Source organism: Nicotiana attenuata, unplaced genomic scaffold, assembly GCF_001879085.1.
Source record: "Nicotiana attenuata strain UT unplaced genomic scaffold, NIATTr2, whole genome shotgun sequence".
Classification (NCBI taxonomy): domain Eukaryota; kingdom Viridiplantae; phylum Streptophyta; class Magnoliopsida; order Solanales; family Solanaceae; genus Nicotiana; species Nicotiana attenuata.
The window spans coordinates 250,577-266,218 of NW_017671044.1; the positions used below are offsets into that span (position 1 = coordinate 250,577).

Here is a 15,642-nt window from a genome sequence, read left to right on the forward strand (position 1 = left end):
TAAAATTAGAACTAGCACAATTCGCAGAATTAGAAGTCTTTGCACAATTTGCTTCTGATCTCGATAAAGCTACTCAAAATCAATTGGCAAGAGGTCAACGATTACGTGAATTGCTTAAACAATCCCAATCAGCTCCTCTCACGGTAGAAGAGCAGATAATGACTATTTATACCGGAACAAACAACTATCTTGATTCATTAGAAGTTGGACAGGTAAGGAAATTTCTTGTTGAGCTACGTACTTATTTAAAAACTAATAAACATCAGTTCCAAGAAATCATATCTTCTACCAAGACATTTATCGAGGAAGTAGAAGCCCTTTTGAAAGAAGCTATTCAAGAACAAATGGACCGTTTTATACTTCAGGAACAAGCATAAAGAAATATTGATCACTTTTGTCTTAATCTTAATAAAAAAAAGGAATCAAGCGTCTTGGATTCAAATATGTGACGACCCAAAGGGTCATCACCGGATTTCTCTCTTTTCCGTGCTTCCGAGGCCTTGAAAACCTCATTTCTGCTTGCCTCGATTTGCATGCGCAGTCCGGGCGCGTAGCCGGAAAGCTTATATGTTAAATTCTGTGAAAAATTTCAAAATGTGGCTTTAAAATAATTAAAGTTGACTTTGGTCAACATTTTTGGTAAACGGACCCGGACCCGTGATTTGACGGTCCCGGAGGGTCCGTAGAAAAATATGAGACTCGGGCATATGCCCGGAGTCGAATTTCGAGGTCGAGAGCCCGAGAAATGAATTTTTCTGTGAAATTGTTTTTCTGAAATTATTAAGGAAAATGGAAATGAAAATTGATTAAAAGACTATGGTATCGGGCTCGTATTTTGGTTCCGACGCCCGGTACAAGTCTTAAATATGTGTTAAGCGCTTTCTGTAAAGTTTGGTCGAAATCGGATGTCATTTGACGTGTTTCGGACCTAAATATCAAAAATTTGAAGTTATGAAGTTTGAAATGAAAATGATGATCTTGAGGCTTGATTCAATGATTTTTGACGTTATTTTGGCGATTTGATCGCTCGAGTAAGTTTGTAGGATGTTATTGAGTTAGTGTGTGTGATTGGTTAGGAGCCCCGAGGGCTCGGGAGTGAATTGGAGGTGGTTCGGGGTGTTTTTACACTTAGGAAAGGATCAGATTCTGCTGCATTTTTACACAGGCATTTTGTTCTTCGCGAACGCGGCCTCAGGCTCGCGTTCGCAGTGCTTCGGTATTCCCCTCTTACGCGTTCGCGTCCTACTTCACGCGATCGTGTAGTTCTAATTCCCCCTCCTTCGCGTTCGCATCCTCACTATCGCGAACGCGTAGCTTTACCAGCTTCCTCAACGTGTTTGCGTGGCCCCTCAAGCGTTCGCGTATAACAGTCCCTGGACCCCCCCAACATTTTCTTCTACGCGTTCGCGATGAAGTGTCCAGTTTACCCTTCGCGAACGCGGCCCCTTTCCCGCGAACGCGAAGGGCAATTTTGCCCAGCGAATTTTTAAGTTCAAAACAGAATCAGTAGCTCGGGATTTAGCCATTTCTTCACACGAGCTCCTCTCTCTAACACTCCATAGGCGATTTTGAAGAGCTTCTTTCTCCATAGCCTCTTAGGTAAGTGTTCTTAACTTCTTTCCCTCTTAATTCCTCCCACTAATCACTAATTTCCTAGCTCTAAATCATGAATTCAAAGTAGAAAATGGGGGTTTTGGGTAGAGTTAGGGCTTTGGGGATTTTGGGTGATTCAACCTCAATTTGGGGTCGAATCTTGAAATAAATTATATATTTGAACTCGTGGGGTTATGGGTGATTGGGTTTTGGTCCGAGCCTCGTGTTTGGACCATGTGGGACCGGTGTCGAATTTTGGTATTTTTGGAAGAATGATAGGAATTTCATTTCTAGGCTATGGGATTATGTTTTTGAGCCCTTATTGATATTATTGAACTAATTATGCCTAGATATCATTGTTTCGGAGTTGGATTGTAGAGGAAAGGCGGTATTAGAGAGTTGATTGCTATTCTTGGACCGAGGTAAGTGTTTGTTCTAACTTTGGCTTGAGGGAATAGGATTAGGATGTTATTTGCTACTTGCTAAATGTGGAGTACGGTGTATAGGCATGGTGACGGTTATCTATGCACCGGAGTCTAGCATGACCGTGAGTCTTAATTGCTTTTAATTCGAATGATGTGACACAATTTCCTTGTTTAATTGATAAATTTCATATAATGTGAACGGTTGAGGAAGAATTGTGATTGGTATATTTTGGAGCATTGGCTCGAACAAGAATGTGATAGTTTACAGAGGGGTGCTTACTTATAAATCGGATTCATATTAGAGCTCGCCAGGAAGTACTTGGTACTACGATCATTGGGGGAACAATACCTAATTCCCGAAGATGCTCCAGAATCTTTTCGATTGCTTCGTTCTGAGAACTACATCTTAGGCTCTGAAACCTGAATCATTTCCTTGGTATTCTCGAGAAGACTACTTCCAGGATAATATGGAAAGGAAGCTTAAATCGGAACAATAATAATTTTTCTTCTTATGATCGATCCGATATATAACAATCAACAGCTCCAAATTGGATCGAGTGTTCTCCTCAACAATATAGTGCTTGGGCACTAGAATCCATTGCCTGAAGTGGAGAAGATAGTAATGGGAGACGGTTAAAAAACCCTTGATACTTTTTACATACACAAATCTAAGCAAAATCCTTGAATAGTTGAATTTTATGTGAAAGAATTGTCCTAGTTAAAAAGCGGGAATTTGTGCTTGTGGGAAATTATCGAGTACATCGGAGATGAAAAGAGAAAGAGCCCGAAATTATTTGTGAAACAATGGCGGGTTCGAATTTGTTGATTCTGGATACGAAGGTATCAAATGGCTTATATCAAACTCGCATGCCCAGTAACCCATGTGTGGATTTAAAACGTCTTCCTAGGTTAATTGCGAATCTTTTTAGATAACCTCTTAAAGAATTAGAAAGGCCCTAGTTATTACTGCGATGTGTGATTTGATCGAAATTTTCTATTTTTACAGACAATCGGAAGGAGAAACTGTCAGTCCCAGCCAATCCAATTGGGATGCCCTGGACCTGTACATGTCACTTGGAAGAGAATAATCGATGAAGCTCAGTGAGATAGGGAGTGTAGTCTAATACTCCCAAATAAAAAGGGAAGTGATCCATGTGTTCGATTTCGTAACAAATCAAATAAAGAGGAATTTCTATTTTGTACCTCGTAAAAAAAACTTTTTATTTTTGTGGAATGAACCATTTCCTTTCTTTTCGTGGAAAGAAATTATGTTCAAGTAAGCAAATATGTCATGGTTTCTAGGAGTCTATTCTATCGCGTATTAGACTTTAAGGGGTGGTGCCTAACCATCGAGGTGAAGTCGGGACCTAAAAGATAGAATGGAACAATATATAGACAAGTAAAATCCCTTATGGGTTCCAAGGTATTCTTTAATTATTAAGAGTTAAGGATTTATCATTCAAAGGGAAGTAGACTACTCAAGAATTTTTCTATTTTAGTTTGTTGGAATTGAATTTGAATTAAAGAATTAATAGAAGACGGAATCACTGAAATCTTGTTTCGGTTCTTCACTGGGAACTTGAGTAAGGAGTAAGACCTTATTTTGGGATATTTCTAGAGTTTGAAAACGAGAACTCCTTTCCTTATTTGGTGTACCATACTTGAGCCGGATGAAAGGAAACTTTCCACGTCCGATTTTGAAAGGGGGGAGATCCCTATAGAATCCTATCCCAATTTTTCTTTTGCTAGGCCCATAACTAAAAAGCCCACTTTCTTTACGATTACGAGGTTTATTCGAATATGAAATCCAATCTTGGAAAATACAGCATCCCACTTTTTTTTTACTACCCAGGGTTTCGATACATTTCGCAATCGAAGAAATCTCTACTGGCGCAGGTGCTATCCGAGAACAATTAGCCGATCTTAGATTTACGAATTATTATAGAGGAATTCGTTGGTAGAATGGGAAGAATTGGGAAGAAGGGCACACAGGGAGATAAGGGAAGATCGAAAAGTTGGGAAGAGAAAGGCTTTTTGGTTAGGACGCGTGGAATTGGCTAAGCATTTATTCGAACAAATATAAGAGCCAGAATGGATTGGTTTTGTGTCTATTACCAGTTCTTTCCTCCTGAGTTGAGACCGATTCATTCAGATAGATGGGGGTAAACTAATGAGCGCAGATATTAATGAACTCTATAGAAGGAGTTATCTATCGGAAACAATACCCTTACCGATCTATTAACAACAAGTAGATACTAACGCCCAGGAGAATTAGTAATGTGTCAGGAGAAATTAGTACAAGAAGCCGTGGATACATTTCTTGATAATGGAATCCGGGGACAACCAATGAGGGACGGTCATAATAAAGTTTTACAAGTCATTTTTTCGATGTAATTGAAGGGCAAAAGAGGAAGATTTCGTGAGACTCTGCTTGGCAAACGAGTCGTTATTCAGACGTTCTGTCATTGTCGTGGGTCCTTCACTTTCATGACATCGATGTGGATTGCCTCGTGAAATGAGCAATTAGGAACTTTTCCAGACATTTGTAATTCGTGGTCTAATTAGACAACATCTTGCTTCGAAACGATAGGAGTTGCTAAAGAGTCAAATTTCGAGAAAAAGAGCGATTGTTTGGGAAATTCCTTCAAGAAGTTATGCCAGGGACATCCTGTATTGCTGAATAGAGCACCCACTCGTGCATAGATTAGGCATAACAGGCATTCCAGCCGTTTTAGTGGAGGGGCGCGCTATTTGTTTACATCCATTAGTTTGCAAGGGATTCAATGCTGATTTTGATGGAGATCAAATGGCTGTTCATGTACCTTTTATCCTTGGAGGCTCAAGTAGAGGCCCGTTTTACTTATGTTTTCTCATATGAATTCTTTTGTCTCCGGCTATTGGGGATCCCATTTCCGTACCAACGCAAGATATGCTTATTGGACTCTATGTATTAACGAGCGGAAATCATCGAGGTATTTGTGTAAATAGATATAATCCATGTAATCGCAAGAAACTATCAAAAATAAAAAAGAATTGACAATAGTCACTATAAGTATACGAAAGAACCGTTTTTTTCTAATTTCCTATGATGCAATTGGGGCTTATCGGCCAGAAACGAATCAATTTAGATAGTCCTTTTGTGGCTCCGGTGGCGACTAGATCAACGCGTTATTCTTCAAGAGAAACTCCATCGAAGTTCATATGAATTCTTTAGGTACTTTTATGAGATTTATGGGACACTATCTAATAGTTAAGGAAGTCTAAAAAAAACAATCCTTGTTATATACATTCGAACCACTAGTTTGGTCATATTGCTCTTTATCGAGAAATCGAAGAAAGCTATACAGGGGTTTTCTCGGGCCTATTCATATTGGTACCTAACGTAATTGTATTGATACCCCGTGGGACTTCGGGCTCTCCGGTTCAGCTAGGTCCATAGTTCCGGAATTTATACGCGAATCAAAGATCAAACAAAGGAAGGTTTTACAATCACCTGACTCAAACCCATTGTCGAATTCTAACTCAAGCGGAATATGGGGAGTTACTTATGCAGAACGGGGCCAATTGGTCTTTCACAATAAAGCGATAGACGGAAACTGCCATTTAAACGACTTATTTAGTAGGATTAATAGATCACTTGGGAATGGCAATATACCATCACATATCCTGGATCAAGTAAAAACTCTGGGGGTTCCAACAAGCTTATGCTAACATCCATTTCATTAGGAATTGATGATCTTTTAACAATACCTCTAAGGGATGGCTAGTTCAAGATGCTGAACAACAAAGTTTGATTTTGGAAAAAACACCATCAGTTATTGGAATGTTACACGCGGTAGAAAAATTACGTCAATCATTGAATATATGGTTATGCTACAAGTGGAATATTTGCGACAAGAAAATGAATTTCCTAATTTTGAGAATGACTGACCCTTTTAATCCAGTTCATATAATGTCTTTCTCGGAGCTAGAGGAAAATGCCATCTCAGGTACATTCAATTAGTTAGGTATGAGAGGATTAATGTCAATCCTCAAGACAAATGATGATTTACCTATTCAAAGCAATTACGCGAAGGATCTCTTTAACAGAATACATCATTTCTTGCTACGGAGCCCGTAAGGAGTTGTGGATACTGCTGTACGACATCGGACGCTGGGATACTCTCACTCGCAACTTGTTGAAGTAGTTCACACAGTTTGTGTACGTCGAACGGATATGTGGCACCGCCCGAGGGTATTTCTGTGAGTCCTCGGATGGGATGATGCCCGGAAGGATTTTATCCAAACATTATTGGTCGTGTATTAGCAGATGATATATAACTGGGTTCCGCGATGTAATTGGCCCACTAGGAATCAAGACATTGGCATTGGACTTGTAAATCGATTCAAACCTTTCGAGGCACAACACCAATCTCTATTCGAACTCCCATTCTTGTGGGAAGTAACATCTTGGAACTTTGTCGATTTATGTTATGGCCGGCAGTACCTACTCATGGCGAGCCTGGGTTGATTGGGCGAAGCTGTGGTATTACTTGCAGGTCCAATCGATTGGAGAACCGGGTACTCATTAACATTAAGAACTTTTCATACACGGAAGGAGTATTTCCCGGGGGTACTGCAGACATGGTGCGAGCCCTCTAATGGAAAATCAATTCATGAGGATTATGGTTCATCCGACCGTAACACGTCTGGCATCCCGCCTTTTCTATGTTCGTTATAGACTGTTGTAACATTGAGAGTGAAGATTTTCTACATAATGGTGAATATTCCACCCAAAGTTTCTTTGAGTTCAAAACGATCAATGTGTAGAATTAGAACAAGAATTGCTGAGATTCGCGCAGGAATATCCACTTTGAATTTTAAAGAGAAGGTTCGGAAAACATACTTTATTCTGATTCAGACGGAGAAATGCACTGGAGTACCGATGTCTATCATGCACCCGAATTTACAATACGGTAATTTTCATCTATTACCAAAAACAAGCCATTTATGGATATTATTGGAGGGCGTGCAGGTCCAGTCTAGTCTACCTTTCGATCCACAAGGATCAGGATCAAATGAATGCGCATTCTCTTTCTGGCAAGCGAAGATATACTTCTAACCTCTCAGTAACCAACGATCAGGCGAGGGCAGAAATTATTTAGTTTCGGATTTTTCTGGTAAAAAAGAAGATTAGGGATTCCTGATTATTCAGACCTTAATCGAAACATATGTGCTGGTCAGTATAATCTCGTATATTCGCCTATTCTCCACGAGAATTCTGATTTATTGTCAAAAAGGCGAAGAAATAAATTCATCATTCCATACACTCGATTCAGAACTCGAGAATGAAACTAACGCCTGTTTCGGTATCTCGATTGAAATCCCCGTTAATGGTATTTTCCGTCGAAATTAGTATTTTGCTTTATTTCGATGATCCTCGATATAGAAGAAAGAGTTCGGGCATTATTAAATATGGGGACTGTAGATAGAAACGCATTCAGTCATCAAAAAAGAGGATTTGCTTGAATATCAGGAAGTCAAGGATTTAGGCCAAAAATACCAAATGAAAGTAGATCGATTTTTTTTCATTCCTGACAGAGGTGGCATAATCTTGCCCGGATCTTTCTTCCATAATGGTACGGAACAAAGTGATCGTTGGGGGTAGATACACACACCTTAAATCTAGAGCCGGAGTCGTTGGGTTGGTCCGGGTGGAGAGAAAAAAAAAACGAATTGAACTAAAATCTTTTCTGGAGATATCCATTTTCCTTGGAGAGACCAATAGATATCCCGACATACCGGCGTTTTGATACCACCAGGAACAGGGAAAAAGAAATTCCAAGGAATCCAAAAAAGTGAAAAATTGGACTCTATGTCCAACGGATGTACACCTAGCAAGAAAAAGTTTTTTGTTTTAGTTCGACCTGTCGTCACATATGAATAACGGACGGTATAAATTTAGCAACCCTTGTGCCACCGGGATCCAGGGCAGGAAAGGGATAATGTGGCAACTTCGAATTGTCAATTATATCCTTTTATGGAAATGGCAAACCGATTCGAGGAATTTCTGACACAAGTATTCAATTAGTTCGGACTTGTTTGTATTAAATTGGAACCAAGACAAAAAAAGTTCTTCTTGCGAAGAAGCCCGTGCTTCTTTTGTTGAAATAAGGACAAATGGTTTGATTCGACATTTCTAAGAATCAACTTAGTTGAAATCCCCTATTTCGTATATCGGAAAAAGGAATGATACGTCGGGTCAGATTGCTCTCTGATAATGGATCAGATTTGTACCAATATCAACCCTTTTCTTCTATTTATTCCTATTCCAAGGCAAAATTCAACAATCTCTTAACCAATCTCAAGGAACTATTCATTACGTTGTTAAATAGAAATAAGGAATGTCAGTCGTTGATAATTTTGTCAGCAGCCAATTGTTCTCGAATAGGGCCATTCAAGGATGTAAAATATCACAGTGTGATAAAAGAATCAATTAAAAAAGATCCCCTAATTCCAATTAGGAATTCATTGGACCCTTTAGGAACATCCCTTCCAATTGAGAATTTTTATTCATCTTACCATTTAATAACTCATAATCAGATCTTAGTAACTAACTATTTGCAACTTGACAATTTAAAACAGACTTTTCAAGTGATTAAATTTAAATATTATTTAATGGATGAAAATGGAAAAATTTTTAATCCCGATCCATGTCGTACCATTATTTTAAATCCAGTCAATTTGAATTGGTATTTTCTCCATCACAATTATTGTGAAGAGACATCTAAAATAATTAGTCTTGGACAGTTTATTTGTGAAAATGTATGTATAGCCAAAATGGACCGCCCCTCAAATCGGGTCAAGTTTATACTTGTTCAAGTTGACTTGATAGTGATACGATCAGCTAAGCCTTATTTGGCCACCCCCGGAGCAAACTGTTCATGGCCATTATGGGGAAACCCTTTACGAAGGAGATACATTAGTACATTTATATATGAAAAATCGAGATCTGGTGATATAACACAAGGTCTTCCAAAAAGTAGAACAGGTGTTGAAGTGCGTTCGATTGATTCAATATCCTAATGAATCTAGAAAAGAGGATTGAGGGTTGAACAAATGTATAACAAGAATTCTTGGAATTCCTTGGGATTCTTGATTGGTGCTGAGCTAACTATAGCGCAAAGCCGAATCTCTTTGGTTAATAAAATCCAACAGGTTTATCGCTCCCAGGGGGTGCAGATTCATAATAGGCATATAGAAATTATTGTACGTCAAATAACATCAAAAAGTGTTGGTTTCAGAAGATGGAATGTCTAATGTTTTTTCACCAGAGAACTTATTGGATTGTTGCGAGCAGAACGAATGGGCGCGCTTTGGAAGAAGCGATCTGTTACCGAGTCGTCTTATTGGAATAACAAGAGCATCTCTCAATACTCAAAGTTTCATATCTGAAGCGAGTTTTCAAGAAACTGCTCGAGTTTTAGCAAAAGCGGCTCTCCGGGTCGTATATATTGGTTGAAAGGCCTGAAAGAGAACGTTGTTTTGGGGGGTGATACCCGTTGGTACCGGATTCAAGGGATTAGTGCACCCTTCAAAAACAACATAACAACATTCCTTTGGAAACAAAAAAAAAGAATCTATTCGAGGGGGAGATGAGAGATATTTTGTTCCACCACAGAAAATTATTTGATTCTTGTCTTTCAAAAAATTTCCACGATATACCCGAACAATCATTTATAGGATTTAATGATTCCTAACAACGGATTCATCTCTTTCGCTATCTGCATTTGGTATGGTTATTTGCTTTGGTAATAAAAAGAATAATGAATAGAAAAAGAATAATGGTTTGGGTCGTGTATCTACGTCCAATCTACGGTAGAAGAGAAGGTTCCATCGGAACAATTATTATTTCAGTTCAGGGTTCCTCGTCTCTTTTTTTTTTTGAAAAAGAATAAAAAAAAAAGGGGGGGGGTGTGGGAGAAATGACAAGAAGATATTGGAACATAAATTTGGAAGAGATGATGGAGGCAGGAGTTCATTTTGGTCATGGTACTAGGAAATGGAATCCTAAAATGGCGCCTTATATCTTCTCAAAGCGTAAGGGTATTCATATTACAAATCTTACTAGAACTGCTCGTTTTTTATCAGAAGCTTGTGATTTAGTTTTTGACGCAGCAAGTAGGGAAAACAATTCTTAATTGTTGGTACCAAAAATAAAGCAGCTGATTCAGTAGAGTGGGCTGCAATAAGGGCCCGGTGTCATTATGTTAATAAAAAGTGGCTTGGCGTATGTTAACGAATTGGTCCACTACCGAAACAAGACTTCATAATTCAGGGACTTGAGAATGGAACAAAAAACAGGGAGACTCAACCGTCTCCCGAAAAGAGATGCAGCTATGTTGAAAAGACAATTATCTCGCTTGCAAACATATCTGGGCGGGATTAAATATATGACAGGGGTACCCGATATTGTAATCATCGTTGATCAGCACGAAGAATATACGGCCCTGCGAGAGTGTATTACTTTAGGAATTCCAACAATTTGTTTAACCGATACAAATTGTGACCCCGATCTCGCAGATATTTCAATTCCAGCGAATGATGACGCGATATCCTCAATCCGATTAATTCTTAACAAATTAGTATTCGCAATTTGTGAGGGTCGTTCTAGCTTATATAAGAAATCCTTGATTAATATAAACATAATAAGATAAATAACTTACTTCAGAAATCCCTTATGGAATCGCTTACTATTTCTGAATTTCAAAAAAGAGATAAAAATAGCTGGGGATATTATGTGATTTATTAGTATTCTAAATCTTAGTTGGTATTCAAAATATCCGATTCAAGTAGACAAAGAGATGGTTGAATCAAAAAATTTTGTTTAAAGTTCAATTTTTTCAGAGGGCAAGGCAATATGAATGTTCTATCATGTTCCATCAATACTCTAAAGGGGTTATACGATATATCCGGTGTGGAAGTAGGCCAACATTTCTATTGGCAAATAGGGGTTTCAAGTACATGGCCAAGTACTTATTACTTCTTGGGTTGTAATTGCTATCTTATTAGGTTCAGCCACTATAGCTGTTCGGAACCCACAAACCATTCCGACCGGGGTCAGAATTTCTTCGAATATGTTCTTGAATTTATTCGAGATGTGAGTAAAACTCAAATTGGCGAAGAATATGGGCCCTGGGTTCCTTTTATGGCACTATGTTTTTATTTATTTTTGTTCTAATTGGTCAGGAGCTCTTTTACCTTGGAAAATCATACAATTACCTCATGGGAGTTAGCCGCACCCACGAATGATATAAATACTACTGTTGCTTTGGCTTTACTCACATCAGTGGCATATTTCTATGCGGGTCTTACAAAAAAAGGATTAGGTTATTTCGGAAAATATATTCAACCAACCCCAATCCTTTTACCCATTAACATCTTAGAAGATTTCACAAAACCTTATCACTTAGTTTTCGACTTTTCGGGAATATCTTAGCTGATGAATTAGTAGTTGTTGTTCTTGTTTCTTTAGTACCTTTAGTAGTTCCTATACCTGTCATGCTCCTTGGATTATTTACAAGTGGTATTCAAGCTCTTATTTTTGCAACTTTAGCCGCGGCTTATATAGGTGAATCCATGGAGGGCCATCATTGAAATAGTCTTATTTAGCTTAGCCCAAAGCAATGTATAAATATGGTGGGTGGCTAGAGAATTACTTAACTTAGGAAATAGAATAGGGGAATCTAAATATACAACTTTTTTATATACGATCTAGAGTGATAGCAAAAAATTACGATGATATTAAAGAGTAAGGGGAAAAAGATCTAAAAAAAAAGATCTTTTTCCTAAAATTCCCCTTTCCTTCACTTAATATCATACTTCGTCTCAATGAATATTCACTTTAGATTGCTTAGTCCATCTCATTATTAATTCATTGTTAAAACTATTTGAATATAAGAATTTTTGTCAATAATTAGAATTCTTGTTGTATAGGTTTACGACGTGTAATTAAATTAAATAAAAAAGGGCAAAACGATTTCCCTTTCTTATGTTATTATTCAACGATTGACCAAAATTTAATAATTAATAAATAAATTATTCATTTTTATAATAAATTGCATGAACTTAGATCAATCAAATAATGATATTTCTATACATATGGAATTATCGGCCTAATCAATTTGTCCATTTAGATTTATCTAGGTGGAATAATAAGAAAAGGTAAGGTTCAAAAGAATTTACAAAAAAGGGATTTTTTTGAGTATTTTAGAAAGGGTCGGTTAGGAGAGGGAGGTATCTGTAATTGAATAACTATAAGCCAACCCTTCTAGATGTTTCGACGCTTGATTCTCGAATAGGATTGAATCTAAGATGAATGCTTGGTTTTTATAAGAAAGACATGTATATGTGATATTAGATATTGACTAGTGCTAGTTATATATGAAATGAACTAAAGATATATTTTACTACTCTAGGGGATTCTAATAGACTAGAAGTCCTTCCGGCCCCTTGTGACTGTGAATTGAATGAATAAACGGATGAAATCAAGAAATAATTCAACTAACAGTTCGAACAAGAAGTGAAGAACGAAAGTCGTATGGGTTCACAAAGACTCTGTGGCTAAAAAGTAAAAAAGATATATCGAAGTAGTTCTGATGATTCAATAATCTTATTACTTCAATCCGAAGTTCTTAGTTACTTCGACTGGATGAATCCTAGCGAGGGAATAATTAAGTCATAACTCATTGGTTGATTGTATCATTAACCATTTCTTTTTTTTGGTACGAGGAACTTATCATGAATCCACTGATTTCTGCCGCTTCCGTTATTGCTGCTGGATTGGCCGTAGGGCTTGCTTCTATTGGACCTGGAGTTGGTCAAGGGACTGCTGCGGGTCAAGCTGTAGAGGGTATCGCGAGACAGCCTGAGGCAGAGGGAAAAATACGAGGTACGCTATTGCTTAGTCTAGCTTTTATGGAAGCTTTAACAATTTATGGACTGGTTGTAGCATTAGCACTTTTATTTGCGAATCCTTTTGTTTAATCTTAGCTTAGAAATATGAAAAATGTATTTATTTTTCATATTTTATTGCCTTCGACTTGTCGTTTGCTTTTTCAAATTCTATCAAGATTTCCCTCCTCCAATTCTTTATTCTTTGAGAAAAGAACCTACGGGAAGGGCTGATTTGCGGATGAGGAATTAGCATACTGACTCGCTTTCATCCTTCCCGTTCATAGACCAAGGGAAACTCTTTTTAGTAAGTGTTAGTGTTCCAATAACCAATAAAAGGGCTAGTTCATTAGTTCATAATTTATAACTAACTCGAATATTTTTTATTTTTTGACTCAATTTCAGAAAAAATAAAAGAATAAATAAAAAGAATAAATAAAAAGAATAAATAAAAAGAATAAATAAAAAGAGGGGCGAAGTGCTACAAAAAGAACTCTGTTCGATTTTTTAGTCTATCTATAAGAGGAGATCATATGAAAAACGTAACCGATTCTTTCGTTTCTTTGGGCCACTGGCCATCTGCCGGGAGTTTCGGGTTTAATACCGATATTTTAGCAACAAATCCAATAAATCTAAGTGTAGTGCTTGGTGTATTGATTTTTTTTGGAAAGGGAGTGTGTGCGGGTTGTTTATTTCAAGAATAGGCTGGACCACCCAGCTGTACCCTTTTCCGTTATAACTAGGAAAGAGAGGTGCATGATCTCGCGAATTACTTCTGAATAAATTAAGAAATTATATGTAAGAACCATAGCATTTCGCGATTCATTGGTAAATCTATTTTGATTCTCTATTAACCAATAATGTGGAACTATTAACATGGTTAAAACAAACTGTTTGAAGTCTAGACGCAGCATGGTACTCTTTCTACCACTATGTTAATATAGAGGTGGTTTCAAAATAAATCTTTTATCGATATAGGATACTCATATTGATAAAATGATTTGAACCGCTTATTGTAAATTGTAAAAACGGGGATTTTACCCCCTTTATCTAATGCTGAATCGACGACCTATTCTAAGTAAGAAGAGCTTTTTGGATTTGAAAAAAAAAAAAGAAACAACTTTGCTGACAATTACATATTTTTGATTTTGTCAGAAGAGTCCTCCGAATATTTTGGTCTTACATTAGTTTCGATATCTTTTTGGAATATGAACAAAGAAGAGAAGATAGGCTCATTACATTCATAAAAAAAGATATGAGAATTTACCTTAAGTAATTGAGCGTGAGAGCCAAATGAATCGAAAGATTCATGTTTGGTTCGGGAAGGGATTATGGAATTTTGGAAAGGAATGGAAAAATAATCTACTTTCATTAAGTGATTTATTAGATAATCGAAAACAGAGGATCTTGAATACTATTCGAAATTCAGAAGAACTGCGTGGGGGGCTATTGAACAACTCGAAAAAGCTCGTTCTCGCTTACGGAAAGTAGAAAGCGAAGCCGAGCAGTTTCGAGTGAATGGATACTCCGAAATAGAACGAGAAAAATTGAATTTGATTAATTCAACTTATAAGACTTTGGAACAATTAGAAAATTACAAAAACGAAACGATTCAGTTTGAACAGCAAAGGGCGATTAATCAAGTCCGACAACGGGTTTTCCAACAAGCCTTACGAGGAGCTCTAGGAACTCTGAATAGTTGTTTGAACAACGAGTTACATTTACGTACCATTAGTGCCAATATTGGCATGTTGGGAACAATGAAAGAAATAACTGATTAGTCTTTCTACTGTAGGTATTATTTTTTTCTTTCAAAAAATAATAAAGAAAGAATCATGGTAACCATTCGAGCTGACGAAATTAGTAATATTATCCGTGAACGTATTGAACAATATAATAGAGAAGTAAAGATTGTAAATACCGGTACCGTACTTCAAGTAGGCGACGGCATTGCTCGTATTCACGGTCTTGATGAAGTAATGGCGGGTGAATTAGTCGAATTTGAAGAGGGTACAATAGGCATTGCTCTGAATTTGGAATCAAATAATGTTGGTGTTGTATTAATGGGCGATGGTTTGTTGATACAAGAAGGAAGTTCTGTAAAAGCAACGGGAAGAATTGCTCAGATACCCGTGAGTGAGGCTTATTTGGGTCGTGTTATAAATGCCCTGGCTAAACCTATTGATGGTAGAGGTGAAATTTCAGCTTCTGAATTTCGATTAATTGAATCTGCCGCCCCGGGTATTATTTCGCGCCGTTCCGTATATGAGCCTCTTCAAACCGGGCTTATTGCTATTGATTCGATGATCCCTATAGGACGTGGTCAGCGAGAATTAATTATTGGGGACAGACAGACCGGTAAAACAGCAGTAGCCACAGATACGATCCTCAATCAACAAGGTCAAAATGTAATATGTGTTTATGTAGCTATTGGGCAAAAAGCATCTTCTGTGGCCCAGGTCGTAACTACTTTACAGGAAAGGGGAGCGATGGAATACACTATTGTGGTAGCCGAAACGGCAGATTCCCCTGCTACATTACAATACCTTGCTCCTTATACAGGAGCAGCTCTGGCTGAATATTTTATGTATCGTGAACGACACACTTTAATCATTTATGATGATCCCTCCAAACAAGCGCAAGCTTATCGCCAAATGTCTCTTCTATTACGAAGACCGCCCGGTCGTGAAGC

General features: G+C 37.6%; 1 protein-coding gene and 1 pseudogene across 2 annotated transcripts in view; both read left to right on the plus strand.

Annotated features, from left to right (window-relative positions):
- Positions 1 to 13,458: 13,458 nt before the first annotated feature.
- On the plus strand, positions 13,459 to 15,205 carry LOC109205478 (annotated as a pseudogene). Its single transcript, XR_002064683.1, has 2 exons — positions 13,459 to 13,628; positions 14,323 to 15,205. The product of XR_002064683.1 is annotated as an ATP synthase subunit b, chloroplastic-like (transcript).
- LOC109205479 (ATP synthase subunit alpha, chloroplastic) overlaps positions 14,764 to 15,642 on the plus strand; it is a 7,766-nt gene continuing 6,887 nt past the window's right edge. Inside the window, exon 1 of the mRNA XM_019368198.1 lies at positions 14,764 to 15,635. Coding sequence (XP_019223743.1) covers positions 14,786 to 15,635 — 850 coding nt within the window. The 5' untranslated portion in view covers positions 14,764 to 14,785. The remainder of the gene's footprint in view (positions 15,636 to 15,642) is intronic.